Genomic DNA, 24251 nt, shown 5'->3' with positions numbered 1-24251 from the left:
TACGTCAACTGCACGTGTTGATCGAATACTATGCGCTGAGAATCTGGATTTCTCCACTGGTTCTTTCCAACGCCCGATAAATAGCGATACTGTTTGTCCGTAAGTGTCTTGAATGGCGTTGTCTGGTGCCTCGCTTCCGCATCTGGAAAACTCGAGGCATCAGAAGTGGTTCTCAACCTTGCGTCTCACTGCTAACCAATATCAATCTTTGCTTATAAACGTTATGTCTTATTCATATGATCAAACATACTGAATAACAATTAGAATATGAAATCTTTTATATTACTTTAGAATGAAAACATTTATTTCTATGATGATAAATGCTTTGATGTTATCATCTTGAATTAATTCCAAATAATGAAATTTATATTCTTCCTATGAATAAATATTCAGAGGAATTTCTAATAAATGACCATATAAAAAACTGTTGTTATCACAGACATTCATTAATATTGATACAAATGAAGTTGATTTGGATGTAATATGAGTATATATTATCATAATGAAGTAGAGATCCCATTTATATCATTACGGTTGAAAGGAATATTTCAGATAGATATGATTTATAATAAATAATTTTAAAACACCTCCTATTTCTTCAAATGACTGTTAGTCGTATGTTTTTGAAAGATGTTCTTCACCTTTTAATTCGATCCTTTACAGTCAGATCAATGATGTAGAATGGGTCTTATTCTGGTCTCTTTCCATTTGCAATCAAAAATCAATAGGTATCCAATCGATGTTATGATCAATTCTGTGTACAAAACTACGTATATTCGACAAACCACTTAGATTGGTATGTTTATAGTTAGTTGTAAAGATGGTGAGATTAGAGAACCGATTGATGAGATGATTTATTAATTAAGGTATATAAATGACACTTTTATTGTATATAATAATTAATAAAATTTCACTCAACTTCAGGAGTTTCCCAACTAAGCGCATAACAAACAATTATTTTCTAATGAAATATGAAAAAGAATTCCAAGTTCCAGTTTCTTGATATTGGAATGTAACTCAGAACAAGTGGGATAATTTAACGTTCAATTTATCAAAATAAGTATTTGGGATAGAACTTTAGTATTTTTAGTCCAACTAATTAAAAATAAGAGTTAGTTAAAACAATAATTTTACAGAACTAAATGTTCATTGACTACCGATAAGCCAGACGAAGAATCACAGAACGTTGATAAATGCCTAAGAAATAGCAGGTACCTACAAACTAACTTTGATGAATGTGGTAAAAATCTAAGCAGTTTCCCCATAACAAATAACCCGGGTTGATTTGCATCAACATTAATGGTGATAGCGTTACAGCAATAATTAACAGAGAACCTTAAGCTGAATCTATTGTGGACCTAAACTGACTGTTTTTTATAAAATAGTATTTCTTTCCATTTGCAATAAAAAATCAATAGGTACCCAATCCCTGTTATGGCCAACTCTGTGTACAAAGCTATGTATATTCGACAAACCACTTAGATTGGTATGACAGAAAGAACACCTAATGTTTGATTCTAAATGATTTCCAACCACAAAAAGTAAAAATTTTCAATTATAACATACCACGACACATTTTGTACTCAGGACATCAAATAGGTAACTTGAAAAATAGTTGCAATTGCTTTCATTCCTCTGACAAAGCTATTTATATTACATGATATTTGTTCAATATTTCCCTTGATTAGCTTAGGTCGTTTTTGGTTCATTTCTAATTCATAATTTAGTTTCAAACTAACGGGGATTGGTTAATTTCAGAATATATGAAATGAGCTGGGAGTGGAATCCAGGACGTTCATTTTGTCCTATTTGAGAGTGCCTGAATTTCAGTGTTAATATTTAAATCAAAACTCCAACCTAGAGCCTTTCAAATCAAACACTCAACACTTTAATCACTTAGCTGCTGATTTCATATAATCACTCATGCAAATCACTTTGTGATGGTCTAAATTATAATTCATACCCGTTGCATAGATGAGTGGTAATCTCGACTCAGTAGTCAAAAAGAAAACGCGTTGAGGATTTGAAACAAAATGCTCCGCGTTGAAGTTCCAGAGTGAATATCAGCGCTGTAATGTAGGTAGATTCAGCTAACGAGTCCCGAATAGTAGGAAAAATGCGTCCGGGATCCCACTGTAATACCCTTTCTATTAATTCTCCAATAAACTTGTAACATAAAGTCTATATTAATACAGTACAAGCAGGATGCACATGAGCAACTAAGACTGATTGAAATGAACTCAAACTATCAACAACGGAATGATTAAAAACAGTTTTTTCATTCACAATTCTTTAGACTTCTGTGTGATTATTGTATTACTTAGTTACATAATCTTAACATTATAATAAGCATTCAGTTAATTTTATAATTGATTTCCTATAATGTTATTTAGTACACAGTATTCATTCAGAATATTAGTCTGAAATTCGGCTAATTTTATTCAGCTGTTTACTTCACTAAGATGATACAATCACTTCTAAGGTAATCCACATATATAAATACGTTAATTGATACTCGTATTTTTAATAATAAAGTACTGTTTTGATTCTAAGCATCTGATAGTAATTCTCATAGAAATAAAATGAATCTATGTTATTCTATTCAAAATCATTATTCTTTATCTCTTTATGTGAACTAAAATAAAGAACCACGTGTGAGTGGTAACATTCTATTTAACATTACAATCAGACATGGTGGCAACTAGTAATGAAATCTAAGAAGCGTATCTTATCCTATTTGGGACTCGTCAGCTGGATGTACCTATATCCAAGTCAATGTTCACTCCATGATTTAAATCCAGTACCGTTCACTTTGAAGAGACTGATCAATTGTATTCCTAAAAACATCAATGAGAAGATCCAAACAACTAATACAAAATTGAATTCCATTTCAGACTTTCAAAAACCTTATAGGGGACCAAAATGTAATTGAAATCTGACTTTAAAAATACGTCACTAAAAAGTTTGTTAAAAATAGTGTCGTTTATTAATTCATTTATTATTATTAAATCTGTCAGTATAACAGTACCCTATGAGCAATAAAATAATTTGATAGGACAAAAACGAATTTGGACAGATTTAAATGTTACTGTTTCTCCAAAAGAAAAACATTTTTATTTCAACTACAACATTCAATTTATATAAATATAATAAAGAAGAAATATTGATGATATTAGTTAAAAAAACAAAAAACAACGTATATTTGTCATAGTTCAAAGCGTGAGTCAATTGAAGCTAGACCACCATGAAAAACCTAGAAGCACTGGACGGCCGTTTCATTCTATGGTGGGACTCCTCAGTGGCCTATCGGTTAAGTGCTCTAGCGAGAGACTGATAGGTCCTGGGTTCGAATCTCGCGAGGCGAGGTCATGGATACGCACTTCTGAGGAGTCCTACAATAGGATGAAACGGTCGTCCAGTGCTTCCAGGTTTTCCGTGGTGGTTTAGCTTCAATTGACTCATGATCTCAACTATTAAACTTAATTTTTTAAATAAACATTATTATTGTTATCTGGAAATTGTACATGGAACATAAAAAGAACAATAAAATTTGATATGATGATAAGAAATATACTTTATGAATAACAAATAATATTGATAAGATAATTTAAGATATAAAATTTGGAAACTTCTGAGGTTTTACATTTTCATGTTATCGTTTATTTGTAGTTACATCACAGCTTCTTACTAGGACAGCCAGAAATTTTCTCTCTCTAAGTTACTAGTTAGTATATAATAATTGTCAGGCGGGGGTATATATATAGTGAAAATGCTCCCACTAGAGCTAATAGACAAATCTCATGAGATATTGAATGAAAATAGAAACATCCGATACTGAAACGTTTAAATGATAAATTAGTATGATATAATCACACTTCATTCGTAAACTACAAATGATGATGAAAATGTTCCATGTTGATTTTCCAAACCTGTTGAATGTAGAAACACTTCAATCTATAACGGATATTTTCTCCTTAAATGTAGCCGAAGTTTAAACTTTAGTGAACTAACCGATCAAAAAATTGCATTTTTTCAATCCATAACATAAACCACGTTCCTCCATTCCATATGGAATTACACTTTATTTGTTTATCTATTGATTATTTATTTATTTCTTTTTTCATTAATATGGGGTTGTGGAGATTGTTGATTATTTGATTGAGATCATGAATCGACCAATGTTAGATCACCATTAAAAACCTACAACAACTGGAAGGCCGGTTCGTCCGAAAACGGGACTCATCACCAGTGCGCATCCACGATCTCACACGTGAGACTCTGGGTCTTGTGGGCGAACGCTCAACCTCCAGGCAACCGAGCTGGCATCTGAAGGTGTTAATGTCTAACTTCAACCAATCCACGAAATTGAGCGACTATCTCCCATTGCCTTCGGTAGGTAACTGCCTCACACTCGAAACGGATTAGCATTTACAAAAATAATCAATCAAAAATGAATTGGATAAATGTGTATTCGAAATAATTACTCAACATTATTCATTTTCAGCAAAATATATTGATAGAAAGAAAGCACATTTATGGAACAGTTTTTGAGGTTCTACAATGTGAATTAATTATTAATATCTTCTTTGTAACTGATTATTACCGCAAATATCTAGATACAGAAGGTAAAAGCTGTGTAGTACCTCTCACTTTTAAAGTTGAAAAACTGAAGATAGTTGAAGGAAATCGGTAAGCAAACCCATACCTAAGTTCTATGCCAGTTGGGTTTTTGACAATCCTGCGGATAGGTTTCGAACCCAAGTCACTCTCTTTCATTTCCTCAAATGCTACCGCTCAGCCTTTTAGCCAGCAACAGCCACACAAAATGATAAGGATATATCCATTTATCAGCTAATTAGTGGCAATCAATATCCCGTTAGTCTAGTACCCAACACTGCTGAAACAATCCTACCAGCCAAGTTTAAATGTGGATATTAGTGTAAGTGGAGCGACATCATAAATAATACATTTTTAAGTATTAAGTAATTGAATAATTCTGTTTAAAACTCATAAGCATATGCAATTTACAAAACTGCTCAATAAGAGTAAATATATCTGATCGCTTCCCGGTTTCAATCCTCGAAAGAGTTGTAGATATGTACTGTCAAAAAGTCCCATACTAGGACAAAACAACTGCCCAAGACTTTTTTTTATTACCAATATTCCATGTTCAGTTTATGTTATAAACTAAATTTTTCACTTCACTTAGTATTTTTTGTTTGAATCTTCCCATTGATGTTGACGACCGCTGGTGCTGTTTCTCTTATTGGTTCAAGTCTCATAGTGAACAGCAACTCTGAGATGCAGGTACATCTAGCTGACGAGTTCCACATAGGAATAAACGCGCCTTGTAGGGATTCCACTGCTATCCACTATCCACCTTTGCTTACACAGGTCACTATTTATTATAAATAAAAATTAATTAATTGAAACAATTTTTTTTTCATAGGTCAAATTATTCAGTAGTATAACAAAACAATCAAAAATATAGGTCATAGGAGAAATTATCACCTTTGACAGTTGTTAGGCACAACGAAAATAAGTAGATATATCCAAATAGAAAATAGATAGATACTTAAATTAATTTCATAAATGTGATTGGATTAAATAATAATTATATCGAATAGAACTAAACTATCTAGTTCATTTTATAATAAATAAGTAGTATTGAAATGTCACCAAAAAAACAATGTAAATGTCATTAATGAAATTGAAAAAAAATTTAAAAAAATGAAAGGGTTAAGAAGTTAATATCAGAAGATATTAATAAGTTAGAAAGAATTGGACATCTTCAAAATGATATTTTAATTATGTTATATCCCATGGAAAGGAACTCGGCTTTCACCGAGTTGGAGAAAGCTGGTCGGCGGCCTATGCTCCATTGGGAGTAACAGGCGTAAGTAAGTAAGTATATCCCATGGAGAATTATGAATGGTAACTTTGAAGACTGTTGATGGACCAATGTGATATGTATATTTCCTTTTGTATAATTGCTAAGTAACTTAACTATTCATATTCATATTCCACAGTTACATTTAATATGATTCTGTTTACAACATTTTTCCTGCATTCAATAGAGAATTCGCTAAAACTGACTGAATGGTGAGGATCGACATTTGAAATGAAGTCAGAGTTTGGTTCATCTGAAATATTGTCATCACATTTATTGAAAAAAAATCACTAGTAAATAGTGAGTCACTATGATAATCAGCGTTCATCAAAACTACACTAGGTTTTTGATTATTATTTGATGCATGTGACATATTTTGTAAAACATGAGAATCTGGACCATTAGATTTGCCAGAAATCTCTGTTGTAGAATGACGAGCTCCAATCGATGCAGCTGCATTCAGTGTACTGCTCGATTTTTCTGTTTCTACATAGGCGGTTGCTGTAACAATTTTATGAGCATTTAACAAAATATTGTCTTTCCGTGAACTGGACAATTCATTGTTTGCACGTTCTGTTTCGGGAATATGAATAGTTTAGTTACTTAACAATTTGTTATCTCGTTTGCTTGCCTGAGTACGTGCGTTCTTGCCCAGTTGATATATATGAATGATGAGACCGCCCAATTGGTGAGCAGTGAATTTATTGGTTGCCCGATCATACACAAAACTGCATGAACAGTCTTGAGCGCTTATCAGTCCAGCTTTCTGCCTAGTCCAGCCAGCTAAGTCCAGAACACTAATAACAGCCTCTGCAATATGAACCATTATTCTCAAACGTACTGGGTTTATATACCAATCAAACAGACCACATCGTACCATAAAATAGAAAATAATATTTGTGCAAGATTTGGCCAAGTGTGGCTATGAATAGGGGGAACAGTAATCGATAGACTGTTAATAACTCAAGAATGGTAAATCGTATAATAATAGTCCATAGGTCAAAATAAAGGTCATAATAAGAGGGACACGAATATGAATAGTTTAGTTACTTAACAATTATACAATAGGAAATATACATAACACATTGGTCCATAAATAGTTCTCAAAGTTATCATTCATAATTCTCCAAAATTAACCATAATCAAAATTGGTTATAGGATAGTTGCTATAACGCGTATTCAACTATTAGTAACTTACAAATATATTCTCTTTTCAAAGTTTATGTTTCAGTTAATAATTTAAAACCGAAAGAAAACTATAGCACTATATATTTGCTCTTTGATAAGAAGGTGAAGATTTCGACTGTAGTTCCTACCTAGTAAAATACATTAGGAATAATCAGAAGGGGTTTTGTGGAAATTTCAGTATTCTTAATAGTTAAAACAACCGATAGACCACTGAGCCGGCATCCAACGGTGTTAATGCCTAACTTCAGCCAATTCACGATGTTTAAGTGATCTGGCGCTAGACTGGTAGGTCCTGGGTTCGAATCTTACGAGGCGGGACCGTGGGTGCGCACTGCTGAGGAGTCCCACAATAGGCCGAAACGGACGTCCAGTGCTTCCAGGTTTTCCATGGTGGTCTAGTTTCAATTGACTCGTGATTTCAACTATGAAAAATACTGAAATCTCCACAAAACCCCTTCACATTAGGAATAATTAAAACTATTTCAGTTATTCACCTTCCTATTATGTAATCAAGAATAATGTGTATTATTATCATTATTTAGAATAAAACTATAGTCTGAAATGTATCAAATCAACTTTACTATTATTTGATATAATAGAGAAAAACAAAACGGATACTTTTTAAAAACTATAGTTAAGAGTTAAGAAAAGAAAAAAAAAGAAACGACTCATTTTAAATATTCAACATTGAATATAAATCTCCATTATAAAATTGTTTCTATCTTCATATAGAGACAAGATTATAAGAAGTCTTGTTATGATACAAATAAACTGAATAGATTTCATTGAATGTTTGTTTTTGTCAATCAATGTGAAAAGAATCATTTTAAGGAATTTGTAACATTTTACTGAATTCAAATGAGTAATATTGTTCGTTTATTTGGATTGTTTTATACTCTTAGTGGACAATTACCAACATAATAATAATGATAACAATAGTTCAACACTTTTTCAGGTCTCAGTCTTTTATTTTCATATAGTTGAGATCATGAGTCAATTGAAGCTAGACCACCATGGAAAACTTGGAAGCACTGGACGACCGTTTCACCCTATTGTGGGACTCCTCAGCAGTGCGCATCCACGATCCCGCATCGCGAGATTCGATTCAATTTTCTTTTAATTGATCGATTTTCAGAGTGAATAATGTTGTGGTGTGGTCTACTTATATCCACATAAGTAGTATTTGGTGACGGTCAGACAGAATGTATTTTGGCAGAAGACCGATAAGGAAAGAACTGAAATGAAGTGCAATCGATACGAAAATGTATGAACAATGAAATCAGGGAAGACGGACTGATATTTGCAGAACGAACAGTTAAGATTGAGACAATTGATTGTTATTTCGCAAATTAACTATCTACTGTATGGTTATCAGAATTTAGTGAGATAGTCTGTAATTTGTGCCTAAATATATCCTATTGTCCCCAGTCGTGTTTTGTTCACTACAATGTTAGTGATTTTTTGATTGTTTACAGTCGTGAAATCATTCTTATGAACACTGAATAATATATTTTAAGCTAATTTAGTGTGACAACAGCCTCTACACCAAACCTCAATATCTAAAAGGGAAAAAGCAAGATCCTGAAATGCAACACAAAGAGCACCAACTCAGTCACACTTGATGAGGAAGCTCAAAAAGGGGTGGAAAGTCTCACGTACCTGAACTGCATCATCAATGAACAAGGAGAATCTTGTTGTAAATGTCAACGCAAGAATTCGCAAATCAAGGAGAGCATTCCTACAATCGAAGAACATATGGAACTTAAAACCATTGTCTACCAACATCAAATTCAGAATCTTCAATATGGACGTCAAGACAATTCTGTTGTTCGAGAATGAAACTTGGGGAACTGCCGACACCATCACAAAAAAAGTACAAGTATTTATAAACAAACATCTACGCAAGATTCCTAATGTCCGTTGTCCGGATGCCATCAGCAAGAAACTAGTATGGGAGAAAACAAACCAACTTCCAGCTGAAGAGGAAATTAGGGAAGGACAATGGAGGTGGATAGGACATGCATTGTGGAGATCACCAAACTGCATCACGAAGCAAGTCCTAACTTGAAATGGAAAGCAGACATCAAAAGGATGAACAACAATTAGAAACAACTGGAAAGAAAAACACAGGACAGAGTTGCTTACAGAATCGTAGTCAGTGGCCTATAATCCACGAGTGGTGACAAGCGTAAGTTACTAATTTTAATCTATTTAAACAACCATGTACTGTGTAGAATGCAGAAATTTCACTGAACAACTAAAAACCCTGGCATAACATTTATCCATTTATAAAACAATTTCAAATAGATTTCTTGAAAGACTTATAAATCCTCTTCTATTAGAAATAATCAATGTTGGATCAGAGCACATTTTTTGCTGACTGACACGATGTTCCTAACGTCATATGTTGAGCTTGAATAACAAATTTGATGGACAGACACATTAACGATATGTTTTAAAATATGACTAACTGTATCCCTTGATTAAAACTTTCATTCCTAGTCTGTAGAATGTACCAGTACAGTGTAAATTATTCGTATTATTGATATTCATCACTCCGTTGGATATGTGTAATTGTAATTACATCTAAGCATCAAATTTTATGAGAGAAAGTAGTGTCAATTGTGAAAACGTTTTAGTGAATTGCTCCCTCGAAACAGAAGATAATTTCCGAACAATACAAACGGTTAGTATCTGATGTGTAAAGTTAGCTTGCATTGACACTTAACAAACTTAAGTCGACACCCTAAAATGAATCCACTTATGTCAACCATAGAAATACCATGTAGTATAATATTAACTAATCCAAAAACATCCCATTCTGATGTCGCGTAAGCAACTTTATTAGAACCAAGTGTTTCATTGAGGATAAGAATGAAAAAGTAGTAGGTACTGAGTCAGAAAACAAAATACAGTGAATTAAAACGGCAATGATAACAATTATAGTAATCAGTGCCTTCGGTAAATTCCATTGGTGTGTTAACAAGCTGATGTAAAAAATGTGATGTATGTTAGCGCTATACAATTAAAACAATCTGATCACACATATAATTACCAAGGGGTTAATAAATCAAAACCAATAAAGGTCGATAGATAAAAGACTAACAACATAAATGACGATTGGAAACAAAAGAGGGGAAATTAACATAATATTGAGAATAAAAGTTATCATAACACCTTGGAGATTAAAATGGATTAAAGATTAGCATGGTAGAAACAAGGTTAAAACAAATTGTTTTGGTATACAATAGAGGGCTGAGTTTTCTAATGATCAAGGCTTTTGTAAAATTAAGAACGAGTCCTTGACAACTTCTACACTATGCTTTGAAAGTTGTTTTAAAGTCAATCCAAAGACCTATTTCGATAATGCGATTTAATATCTAGGATCGTGAACTCCTACTTTCTGGGTTTATCGGAACGCTTAACACCAACTGACTAAAGAGGTTCTCTATGTGAATTACTTTATGTGATTTTCCACAAATCTGGAACAATTTATCACTTTTCATCCAGGAAACAGATTCTCCACATTTATACAAGAAATCAATAATTTCCTCTTTTCTAATACTGTCTTAAAGAGGATTACATCAATGATTACAATTCAGTCAACTAGTAAAAAGTATATGAACTTCAAATGCATGAATAGTGCCATTTTTGAAAGTACTTATGAAACTTTCCTTAGCACTGATATCTTACGCTCTTACTCTACAGTTAGAAGTTTAAATTGCAAGATTCTTAAATTAGTATACCTGGTTAATCACGCACATTACCTTACTTGTACCGCTTACTTTATTATTGTAAAGTTGAAACATGATGTTGTAGTTATGTTAATTCCTAAAGATACTTTTGTTTATCCTAAACTGCTTATTAACGGCAACTCTACACTCACAAGGCTATTTCATTGAGTAATCTGGAAAACGTGCTCCACTTTAAAATGGTGTCACTTTTCTTACATTTTATGCTTTACAGTACTAAAATTTCAGTGACAAATACTCATTTAACTTCATTTATAAATAACGTATTTTTGACAAGGCGATCACAAAATCACATAAAATTAATTAATAACCCTGAAATATTACTTGAAAAAGAAAACTACAATTACTGTGGTGTATGCTACTTATATCGACTGACAAAAGTATTATGTAACACCAATCAGAAGTGGAATACCTGAAAGCAAAAGGTTAAAAAGATTGGACTGCGAAAAAAAAGAAAGGGGAAGATAAGGGGATAGAGAACTAGAAGAATCATGGAGGATGTAAAGGATAACTGATGGGAGATGTGCAAATGAAGTATTTAATGTATGATTTTTGCATTTCACGAAAACGTTCTGTAATTTCGTATTAAGTGATAAATTGGTTGTCCCCACCTGAGTTCTCATTCACTACAGTACTATTTTTCCTAGTTCAATTTTCACCATGACCTTAGGCTTTTGCTAATTGGTTTGCAAATTTCTGTCCGTTTGAAGGTCATGTTTTCGTTAGTATGTATACAGAGTTATACCATTTTGTTTAGTTCAGCTTGGTCTACTTCCATTATCAAGTTTTCTGACTTCTACCCGTGTTAGTTGGTCAAGTGTTGTATACCAGTTGCCGTTATGAATTTACGCAACACAACCAGCTGTATTAAAGCTTGTACTGCACACTAAGTATCAAGATTTCACACTTTGTAAATAATATACCATTATTATCTCTCTATTCTATATTACCTCGCTTATCTCCCTGTAAATTGATATACATTGTCTAATAATGATCAGAATACCTAATAGTTACAAACATCAATTTATTCTATATGAAAATAGATATTATTATTATTATTATTATTATTATTATTATTACTAAGAAATGTACGAAGCTGTAATTATTTCAGCACCGGATTTGAATTGATCCCCTATGGAAAAAACCAATCAACTTAATAGTAAGTAGAAAAAAGTCAAAACAAATCAAATGATTGTGAATACAAATCCAACACGATGCAAGAGTAATATTTTTGCGATTAAATCAATCACCATTTCTTCAAAATTTCATATGCTGAATTCAACGTTGAATCCTCCTGAAAGTCAAAACAGGAAAAACATCAATAGGTAAACATTTTGAGAAGAACACACAATTACACGAACAACTTCAAATGATACTCAATAAAAGGAGAGATTTACTGATTACTAAATGTAGATAACTTAGTTGTTAACTTGTATACAGTGAGAATAGATGCTTAATGCTTAAAAAATTCGCTTTATCTAATTCAGTTTCAGATTCAAATGTACTACGGATTTTCACGGAGTAATTAAAGATTTCATCAGTTAGTTAAAATAGACCAATCAGATTCAATTATTCCAATATTTAATATATTTTGCAGTTATGACGCAACGCTCAGGAATTGGTGTCCATTAAAAAGGTCACGATTAAAAAAAGGCTACATCAATAATGATGACGCTAAAAAAGTAACACATTAATAAAGGCAAGCATAGAAAAAACCCTACTTTCAAGAAAATGTTCGAATTTAGAAACAATTTATTATTATCAACCCACTCTTATCATTACAAACAACTATTTCGAAGACAGAGGTCTAGACAATATGTCTTTTCACTTATTATTGAATATTATTTTGACATGATATTCATAACTTACTTACACTTTAAACAATTGGTCTACATTTGTGTCAGTATATATGGATTACTTGGCAACGAAGACCATTCAAATTATATTAATCTTATGTTTGACGTAATATTTATATTTTCATTCATGGTTAAGATATCTATTAGACTTTAACATTAGTATTTCATTGAGAATGAAACAATAATGATTGATCATTTTGTAAGTATTCACTGTGTATTTGGAGGAACCTTTTAAACAATAATTACATTTGATTAGTGACCAAACTTTAGGATCGAAAACAGGATCACAAGACAGACAATTGTTTCATCGTATAAAAATTTGACTATTATGAATTATCCTTGAAAAGTATCGCTATTTTTAACTTGGAACACCTATATGTAAAGATTATTTAGACTAATGTTTATTATAAATGTGATATATTTTCGGACATGCATATGTAAGTAAGTTTGTGTGAATAAGTCACTTGTATGTTTATCAAGAATAAGGAATCCCAGTTACCAAAAAAAATTCTAGAGTTAAACAACTGCCTCACAAAAGAACATGTTCATCAAACACTTATTCAAAGGAGATTATTTTAGCCTGAGGAATAAGTGTCATCTGAGGGTCAATATTGAAATGATGTTTACAACCTCCAAACTATCACCTATTGTTAAGATAGTTTGCGCTATCAGTCCTCATCCTGTTAATCTAACTCATTTTCTGTGCAACTCTTTATACTACTTGCTAATATTCAGTAGTCAATTTTATTTCTAAACTAAAGTATTTCGAAGGCGTTCGTTGCATTGTAATATACTTAAATTTTGTTTTGTTTTAGGACTCTTTGGAGTTCGCTTGAAGGAAAAATTCCCTTTATGTCAACCGAGGATTGTGTCTACAAATTGAGATGTGTCAATTGTGATGCCTCTTATATTGGAGAGTCATCTTGTGAAATCTTGACTCGAGCGAAGAACATCATAGGTAGACAAAGAAACCACCTAAAAATTCCATAGAACTGGAAAGACTCCAAATTAAATCAGCAATAACAGTTCATGTCATTTTTAACAACCATCAAATCGATATCAAAAACATTAAAATAATACAGAAAAGCTTTTCTAACTACAAAGAAAGGCAAGTAGCTGAAGCTTATAATATATTGCTTAATCCTACTACCCTCAATAAAAAAGAAGGCCTCGCTATCCATCCAACTTGGACCATCTATCCAAGCTACCATATCTGATTCTATTCACATTTCACACTGTTATCGTACATACAAATTAAACTCTATCCTTTCTTACCACAAATGTCACATTTTTTATCCCTTCCCATAAGCACACAAATATACGAATATGCCTCATATAAATCACCTTGACCGGACTTGGGTGACAGATATCTTTTAGTTCAGTTCACTTATATTTACCTGTTCCTGGGTTAGTATTATCTCAGAGAATCTCCAAAACACCCAACAGCGTTATAATTTATTCTGTTTCCAAAATCACGGGAATCCTAATAATCTATGTTGCCAAGTAATCCATATATACTTAAATAAATGTAGACCAATTGTTCAAAGTGTAAGTAGGTTATGAATGTCATACCAAAATAATATTCAATAGTGAGTGAAAAGACTTATTTTCTAGACCTCTGTCTTCGAGATAGTTGTTTGCAATGACAAGAGTGGGTTGATAATAATAAATTGTTTCTAAATTCGAACATTTTCTTGAAGGTAGAGTTTTTATAAAACGTTTCGAGAACTACGTTTTTGATTCGTTGTAGAGGCAAACAGACAGACGGTAGACCGATTGACTAACTGTAAAACTTTTAAAAATTATGTTGTCCTTTTTCTATGCTGGCCTTTATTAATATGTACTTTTTTAATGGTCACAATTATTCATATGCATCTTTTTTCTTATCCATTTATTGGTGTGAACCTTTAACGGGGTACTGGACCAAATTATAGAACCAATGGTAATACCGAAGTATAGTGTTTGTTAACCTTAAAATATTATCACTGACATAGTGTGTGTATTTCACACATATAAATATGAACAGAAATATGTACAAATAAATATGGAATAAATAGACTTACTTTGAAAAAACAGAATCGTAAATATTTTGAACCAAGATGTTGATTGGATATCGAATAAAACACACTCATTGGAATAGCAGAAACACCCTACAATTAATCCAAGAAGATTGTATGACGATGAGATATTGGTGATAAAAATAAAGCAGGACAACATACATTTATAGCAACCAATGATTTATTAAGGTTAGATACAATATAAATCTACATTTGATGAAACTAATTACGGAATAAAATACAATTACACAAAAGGAATACTTCATGCAACACCGGCAACCGAACGACTGACTACTTTGGATACGCTAGGAAACGTGTGTAATAGGAAAGAGTGAATTATGAAGGATGAAAAAATTTGGTCTAGATTAATATAGAATAGAGGAAATGTGGATGGCATTGGAATTCAGAGAAGCATGTTTCGTCCTATTGGGGATCCATCGGGTGAATGTATCTGTATCTTAAATTTGATGTTCACTTAGGGACTTGATTTACTTTAGTTTTACATACAGAATTATCTGTGGCTGTGAATGGTCTTGACGCGAACACACCGACCAATAACTATACGGTTCATGGTGTGAGGAAAAATATTATAATTACAATTACACCTTGCATAAAACTAGTAAAAATGAACCATATTTCACATTAAATTTAGATGAAAATGGGTGAGATTTGTCAGATATTTTTCTGTTAAGTAGTATAAATAGATTTGTTAACCAACTAATGTATCCTCTCTCCTACGACCATCTGAACTATATGTCACCCATTTGTAGCAAGAAACCTTTTCAAGAGAACACTGTAAATACTCAGATAAACATTGACAAGTATTTTTATGTAAATTCTTAGATTTATTCAGTGATGAAAAGCTGAAACCTATGGTGCAAATTCACTCAAAGACCTCATATAGCTATTGATATAATCTCTCTTCACAGGGATTCATATAGTAATTCATGTTTATCATTCTGAATCATTAACATTATATTTGAAATGTTGGATATGATGTATCGTATATCCAATCTCTTTTCCTATGAATTATTCCACACCATTAGAGATTAATCATTTACTTATTAGTGTACTAATTCTAACTTAATGGTAGTTTACATTCTGATCGATTTTTGTCGTTCCCTTGATACTATCTTGAATTCTTATTGTGCATTACTGTCCTTGAATTGTACTTACATCAAAACAAAACAACTGTTGAGGAAACATACTAGTTACATTTCAAGATTTTATTTAAGGAAAATCTTGATTGGTTTTATCTGAGGTTTATTACTAACGTTAATTTTGGCTAGTCTCAATATCTATTGAACATATTTACTAAGACATTTATTTGTAATTTTAATAGTTGAGATCACGAGTCAATTGAAGCTAGACCACCATAGAAAACCTGGAATCACTGGACGGCCATTTCGTCCCATTGTGGGACTCGTCAACAGTGCGCATCCACGACCCTGCCTCGCGAGATCCGTACCCAGGACCTGTCGGTCTCGCGCGCAAACGCTTAACCTCTAGACCACTGAGCCGGCATCTGGGTTGTACGATTTGTCTATTTGATGAAAAAGAAAACACTTTAACATAAGTGCGACCACAATTAACACTAAATAAATGAAAAATGGTTGTCACTTGACTATTTACATAGTTAATTATTGATTCAAGTAAATTTTCTGTAGTAATTCAAAGTAGAAAACCATTAATAAACTGTCACTTCCAACTAGAATACAAGTAGCAGTTGAAGAGGATGAACAAATCATGCTGATTCTTAATCCATGATCCCGACATAGACGTAAAACAGAGGACAAAACACACACGTTAGCGGATTAAATCTACCACTTATTAAGTATTGTAATTCAGTGGTAAAAATAGCAGGTCATTTCATTATCTGGAATGTGAATTCCTATAGAGATTATGTCATCAGCCTACCTACCGAATTTTTGTTTGATAAAAAAACAATGGGAATATTTTGGAGACTGAAACTTTCTCATTATTATTCAACATAAATTGTACAATAATCAATGTCTATTGTTAAAGAAAGACTTAGAATAGATAAATTGGACTTCATATTCCCAAAATTAATATTTGTTTATCAAATAACTTATTCTTGGTAAAGAATTCCTGAAATGAGTTGAGGATGATACTAGTAATGTTACTTAAATAAGTGAGAAATTAGTAATGGCATGGTGTAGAAGTCCAACTTCAACCAATCTATCATACCAAGCAACTATCTCCCACTGTCTTTGATAGATATTTTCATCACACTTAACATGACTGAACCTCACTGGTAAGGGGTGCAGTCGTGGATATCCACAACTACATAGTCCCATACTAGAACAAAACAGATGTCCAGTGCCTCCAGGTTTTCAATGATTCTTGATCCCAATACAATTTACTACCAGGTCCAGCTTCAAGTGTCAAAAACCTATATAGCAGGGGTATACATACATAAGTTAGATTGTTGGATACAGTTAGTAAGAAGCTACTTAGTCCCCTATCAACGAACGGTATCTGAAATCTGGAAGAAACTGGTCCACCCAGGAAGATGTGAACACACATCATTCAAACTCCATAGTTGAAGACGTTACCACTGAAGTTAGTCCGTAAACGAACGTCATTACCAGATGTTAGCCAAAGACACCGATTGCTAAATATATATATACTTACTTTATTTTGCATCATCCAATTATTAAATTTCACATCATACGATAATGATTCATTTTTATCCAGTTCATTCGACGGGACATCTGAAAGAAAGGAGTACAAATGTAAAGAAAATAGTACCTAGAATAATTGAATTTCAGAGTGAACCTTCAATAAGGACATCATGAAAATAATCCTCAGCACACTAGGATTATTAAAGACAATGAAATGCTGCAGGAAAAAACTTTAAAAACCTTGTTGAATATATACAAAAAAGAGCTAATTAGTTCTATTTGAGGCATATGTACATGAATACGCTAGTTCATCAGTGACAACGAAGCCCTTGGAACGAATGTGTGTTAGCTCAACTTTCTATACTACAACTGAATGACAAAACGAAATTAACACGTGAACGAGTCAAAATAATTATAGTAGAAATAATAATGAGAAAGAATATCTACTGGGAACATGACCCGAGAAGAAATCACTTCACTAACTAACGATGAGAGCTTGTATGGGTGCTACTGCAGAGGTTAATACCAAGGTGAAACACCTATCCACTGATCTCTAATTTTTAGTGGTAGTCAAAATGAAGCTGATCTGTAGGGGAAATCGTCTACCGACAAGAAATGATATTTACCACAAACTTAAAAATATGAAACAATATGAATATTGAACAAGAATATATAGTGAAAAAAAATAGAAATAAAGAAGCACACTGACACACATGGAACTTACGCAATTTGGAGATATCTGCCACGAGGAAGTATCCTCCAGTGGGTCTTACTGCTATCATTCCTATTTCATTCAATTTCTTAACCATATTTCGACCTTTCGGTTCAATTAATGCACACATCTCATTGAAATACGATTCATGTGTATTCATTAATGATAATTCAATCTCTAAACTTCGTGCAACAGCTTCCTAAAATAAAATTCGAAATAGAACAGGAATCAGGTGAAATGAGTTACGCTTATAGACACCAATCAGAGTCTACATTACAGACTCCGATTAAATGAGGAATCTATGAAAATCATAAGAGAACTAAAATGCTGTTTTGTCCTAATTTGTAGACTTGTAAGCAGTTCTTGTACTATGGAGATAAACAAAACAATGTATAGGAAGTGAGACAGATATACCACTCGTATCAAATAGTATGTTATGTTTATGAATAAAGATTCTGACATTCTCGACAAATATACTGTTGCTTCATTTAGCCACCGTAATATAAATTATTTTATTCAATTAACAAAAAATTAAACCACTACCTCTGAAAATAAATAAATAATATTAAATAATGAATTATTATTGTAACTAAAATGCTATTTATTACTTGTAAAGGAGTTGGACATGTATACACTGTATTTTGTTGATGCAATTGCATAGCTTGTATTAAATTAGCTGGTCCAATTGTCCAACCTAATTTCCAACCGGTTACACTGAATGTTTTGCCAGCACTTCCAATAGTCAGGGTACGTGACCACATACCAGGCAAAGAGGCTGTGAAAATAAACAGAAGTAAACTTGAATTTATTTCCAAGACAAAACAGGTCAACGTATAAAGCTACACAAAAAATAATTACATCAAATTTGCCTGATATACTTAAAAGCCCCCAAATGCCCTGGTACGGCCGAGAGTGGGGAGAGTCTGCTCTCCCTCTCCAAATGCTCTCATATGGCCAAGTGCATACAACCACTGCCAGGGAAGTCCTACTCACTGCCTTCTCGCACCACGGGTGTTGTTTACGAAATTCAGAGGACGAAGAGCGAATGTCCGGCGCTTTAACCGGGTTGGTGGACACGGAGAGTCCACATAGGGGAGTTGGAAAACCCTGATTCCAAACCAATGGTGTACATGGGCTCCAGTATCCTGAGGGAACAAATGGCGTATGAACCAATTGTCGGTCACCGGCTACCATGCGACTGTATCTCCTTACGATGCTCCACTGCCTTGTGGATTAGGCCTTTGGGTCAAAGACCCGGGGTGTGGCTCCCTAAGTAAACCACCTGCTTCAGTTTGGGCACCTAGGCAGTATCACAGCCCTCACACAAATCAAATGAGATTTGTGAGGCGCATATTTATCTGATGCTTCCTTGTACCAATATTTATGTGTTTAAATAAATAAAATAAAATAAATAGATATACTTAAAAACTGACGAGGGAGTCACTCAAAATCAAAGTTTACAGCGATTAGCGTGAAGTTGAAATAGGAAGTATTGGTCACCTACCTGATAAGCATTTGTGAAAAGTGTCTCCTTCATGTTTTAAAATGATAGGGATTTAAAGACATGATTTATTATAATATTTTGAATAATTCCTAACGCTGAAGTAGAGGTCATACTTTTTCTGCCACTTAGAACTCATAAGTTGAATTTATCTTCATAACAGTGTTGATACTCGAATCGAGAATCAAACATAATATCGATCACTATAAGCACCATAAAGAATTCGCTACTGAAACACTGAGAAACCATACTCACTAACGTCCACCGAATGCGAGGAAGCTATTTCCAAGAATACTCTTGATAATTAAATCTCTAAATTCAGATAGCGTTGTAACGGGAGCACAAGTCAAAAGATACTTAAAAAATGTAGCCAACAATATCTCCATAACAATACACAGAATTTACGATTTCTGTCTATTAAACTGATACACTCATGATTACAAAAATCCTAAACTTAAATTAGTTATACAGCGAACGTTCCTAGCCATCCCTTATATAGTAATTCAAGGTAAACAAGTACAAAACATTATATCCATAAGATATACCCAAGCAAAAAACTGTTAATTTTACCCTATGATAAATGATCAGTTAACATTTTGAGTATTTTGGATCAACGGTGTTTACATTATATTGGAATAACATATACACATACTTTAGTCAGAGGAAACAAGTGTAGAAAAAGACATTGAAGTAATCATCATTATTTATACACAACTTCAGCACTGAATAAAAAGGAGCATAGGCTCACCACGTACCGATTTTAATATGTTGATTAGGCGGAAATACTAACCATTCATAAACTTCATCTGAAATACACACCAAATTATGACGAATGCACACATCAGCGATACTTTCCAATTCTTCTCTATTAAATACCTAAACGTTTGGGAGGAAAAATCATAAAACACTTGTACAGATATTGATCACATTGAGTAGTGGTGCTTATTATAGTTGTTGATCGAATTCACCCGGCCAAGTGTGACCTTTAGTCTAATTGACTTAACTTCAAATAAATTCTAACACCATGTAGTTATAGACAATGCACAAGAAGCTGAGGACTTAGACTTCATGTCATTTTGTACACAGTAGCTAATTACATCCACTTTCTATAGGGAAATAATATTATTTAGTGGCCCAGCATCTGACTTCATTTGGATTGTATGAATGATTGTTACTGAAATATTCATGTCGCCAATACTCGCATATAATTATCGACTTCAATCCCGTTGGTGAATAACGGAATTAAATAAATCAAATACGAGAATGGATTTTTGAATACGCATATTCCGTACAATCGTTGATCGGAAAGGGAAGCAAAAGAAAATGACGTTCAATGGAGAAGGAACGCGAGTTAACTCTAATCAACCAAACCTGAACCGATATTTATAGTCAGAGAAAAATTGTTTAGACATAAGATGGATATGATAAGAAATGCACACATATACGCTTACATAAAAACAGTCAAGGTTGACAAATGAATAATTAACAAGGTCAAAATGCGACTCAAGAAGAATGAATGAATTGACCTGTTCGGAAGCTAGATATAAAGTATATGTGCTTCACATAGCAACCAACACTACGGTTCCTCCGGAAACATCTGAAACACAGACGCCTGAACTACTCGAATAGGTTATAAGAGGAATATTTTAACTAAGGGAGTAGTGACCAATTACCATGATTGTTTAATTCTTATTTTCAATTGAAAGAAGTAAAAACAACATGTGAACTGAAGAGGTTAACTAACACGTTAATTCAATTCACAAATATTTAGTTTACATTAAAAGTCAAATCAATCAGATATTTATTATTGAGATTAGAACAAATACAACTTACTTTACCCAAAGGATTATGTGGTGTGTTTAATAGTAACACTTTAGTTTTTGATGTAATTTTCGATTCCAATTCTTTGATATCTAATTTCCAACAATCACTGATTAATTCTTCACCATCGTTTAATTGCTATATAAATTGATCATGCATGATTACTTGAAAATTAAGAGTGAATTTTATAGAAGTAAACAATTGGCAGATTATAAAACTATCACCTTTTCTATATAACAGGAAAGTGGCTAAGACCAAGCCAATGGTGAATGTATAAATTGTTGTGAAGTCACAGTGTATATAATCAGATGAATATATCGTTTACAGCTCATAAAGTAGGTGAAATAACGGAGGAAATGCTTCTAGTTCATTAAATTCAGAAGACACTTTACTCGGAAAAGCATGGCGTATTTAAAAGACAATTAGGAAGTACAAAGTTAGAATTAGTATGTTGAGTTTAGGTATAGACAAACTGTAAAATCTAGTACCGTCCGTCTTAAATCCTAAACCCTAAATTACAAAGTGTAGATACTGATTCTGGTATTAAAATCCAAACTATGTATCCTAATCTTGACCCAAAATTATTAACTTTACATCTTAAACACAGCCCAAATCCTAGTCATTGGTATCATAAATTCCTCATTTACATTTGCTGCATTCTGATCAGCTGGATATGTTAAAAGCCTGTCAAGGTCATAGACATGTTTGTTTAGGCTCGTCCTTGCAATTCAGCTTCATAACTCTTCCACTAACTTCAAAACAATGGAATGGTAGTTTTGTGAAAATTGCATCCGTTTAAAAGCAATTCTAATCACTGTATCATATTTTGAGAGATTCCAGAGTCTTGAGTTCGATTACTCATTTGTTTGCATGTTAGACACAGAATGTGTAGAGTGTATTTTGCATATTCCCAACAATGTGTACATGAGTGAGTCATAAATTATTAAGTGACTGAGTTTACAATAAGAAAATAGATAGATAACTTAGTAAGTTAAATAAAAAGCGTTAACCGTGACATCCGGAACTTCTAGGTTCGATCCCCAGTGAAGTCTTTAATACACATAACAAATCCTAAAACCATAACGAAGGAATTGTTTACTCCTTATCGATTTTTTCAATAAGTACTTTCAGTCAATATGATGAAAAGTAATTTTAACATAATTGACTTAAATGCTACCGACCGGTCGAAGTGGCACATAAATCGGTACACCACCAGCCATTACTGTCATTGGAGTATAACAATCAAAACTTGGATCCATAATTATCACTTCATCACCAGGATCAACTAATGCTGAAATAGCCGTAAAAAGCGAACCATAAGCACCAACAGTTATAATAACTTCTTTTAAAGGATCGATTTCTCTGTCTGGTCCAAATGAGTCCACTTGAAGACTTCCAGATTCACTGTACAGTTTACGATCACATCTTAAAAAACTTGTATACAGTTTAGATAACACAGTCACTAAACGCGGATGACCCTGAAAAAAGAAAAAAAACGCACATTAAAAAAAACACCAATGAAGTATAATCGCCAACGAAATGAACGAATGAAAAGTAACATGTACAATCAATATGAAATCGATCACAGTAGCGCAGTTACATTCACTTTATTATCTCCTTACGAATTTAAAGCTGTGTTATTCCATACTTCTCATTCACTGATCTGATTTTTTCTCTTGTGTAGAATTGAGTTGAAATTTACTACTCTTATTTATTTCATAATCAGGTTAATCCAACCCCTTCCCAACTCTCATTGTGCCAATGTGAGGTGTAACCACTAAAATCAAAATATATTTGTCAAAGCTCCTACAATGAACGATCACTTACTCCATTGATTAAATAAACACATCATCACGTTGACAAATATATCAAACTGAAACAGTTCACCATAAGTTTTATTATAACCCGCTTGGTCAATCTGAGTCGCGATATGGGCATTGTGGCTTACGAACTCCCTCTAAATATTAGGTTTCGTCATTATTATCATTATATTGAAATCTTTATTCCTGAAATTCCATTCTTATCTTTTGAACTACACTTCCCGTGCTTATTTTATCAAGACTACTGATATTTTCCTAGTGTCTTTGTTTAGCAACAATTAAAAGGATGGACAATTAATTTCACAACAACGGCCATGTTTTCCTTACTGTTCCTTTATTAAAATGAAATTTTATCATCTATCAAGTACAGGTAAGCAATACTACATAACTCTTCAATAAAGCGTATCATGAAGGTTGCAGTTGAGAAAAGCTTACACGTAATTCAACCATTTTAATTAATGAAGAATTATAATCTCCAATCAGTCAATACACAAATGAATGCAACTGATAGTCAGTCTTAATCAGGCAACAGTCAAACCCCTTCTAAACCATGTTTACTAATCATTGTGTTGAATGGTTAAATACGTACAAACTTAAATACGACACCAACAATGTGTAATGCGATTCAACTCAAATATTACACAACACAACGAGGGGTAAAAACATTTCACAGTAGAACAAAACCTACATCCTTTCTAAAAACAAATTGGTACAAAGAGATTGATTGTGATAACATGATTAAAAATTAGCAAATATTGGTCTAATAATCAAAACTCACGAATTCAATTTTAGAGTTTTATTAGGCTATCAAACACATTTGTCATGAAGTCATGACATAAGAGAAAAAAGAGTATATTTCAATAATAATTAATTCACTTACCATAGATCTAGTGTATTGATGAAGAAATGGGCTAACATCGGGTTTTCCAAGCATGGATAGACTTTCAAGAACATGTTGTTTTGGGAGAATGTCCGGAAAGCCCTATAAATTACGATCAAATTATTGCTT

The 24251-nt window shown here is 32.9% G+C and overlaps 1 protein-coding gene across 1 annotated transcript in view; it reads right to left on the bottom strand.

The window, feature by feature from the left end:
• Nucleotides 1-11838: 11838 nt before the first annotated feature.
• Smp_123750 (putative kynurenine aminotransferase) overlaps nucleotides 11839-24251 on the bottom strand; it is a gene marked incomplete at its 5' end in the record, with an annotated part of 32602 nt that continues 20189 nt past the window's right edge. The window contains 9 exons of the mRNA XM_018793177.1: nucleotides 11839-12124; nucleotides 14750-14836; nucleotides 17399-17478; nucleotides 18113-18299; nucleotides 18709-18875; nucleotides 20357-20477; nucleotides 21435-21560; nucleotides 22604-22900; nucleotides 24123-24224. Coding sequence (XP_018647715.1) covers nucleotides 12077-12124; nucleotides 14750-14836; nucleotides 17399-17478; nucleotides 18113-18299; nucleotides 18709-18875; nucleotides 20357-20477; nucleotides 21435-21560; nucleotides 22604-22900; nucleotides 24123-24224 — 1215 coding nt within the window. The 3' untranslated portion in view covers nucleotides 11839-12076. The remainder of the gene's footprint in view (nucleotides 12125-14749; nucleotides 14837-17398; nucleotides 17479-18112; nucleotides 18300-18708; nucleotides 18876-20356; nucleotides 20478-21434; nucleotides 21561-22603; nucleotides 22901-24122; nucleotides 24225-24251) is intronic.

The sequence above is a fragment of the Schistosoma mansoni genome, chromosome 1 (assembly GCF_000237925.1).
Source record: "Schistosoma mansoni strain Puerto Rico chromosome 1, complete genome".
Classification (NCBI taxonomy): Eukaryota; Metazoa; Platyhelminthes; class Trematoda; order Strigeidida; family Schistosomatidae; genus Schistosoma; species Schistosoma mansoni.
This window is presented reverse-complemented; position numbering and strand designations above follow the sequence as displayed.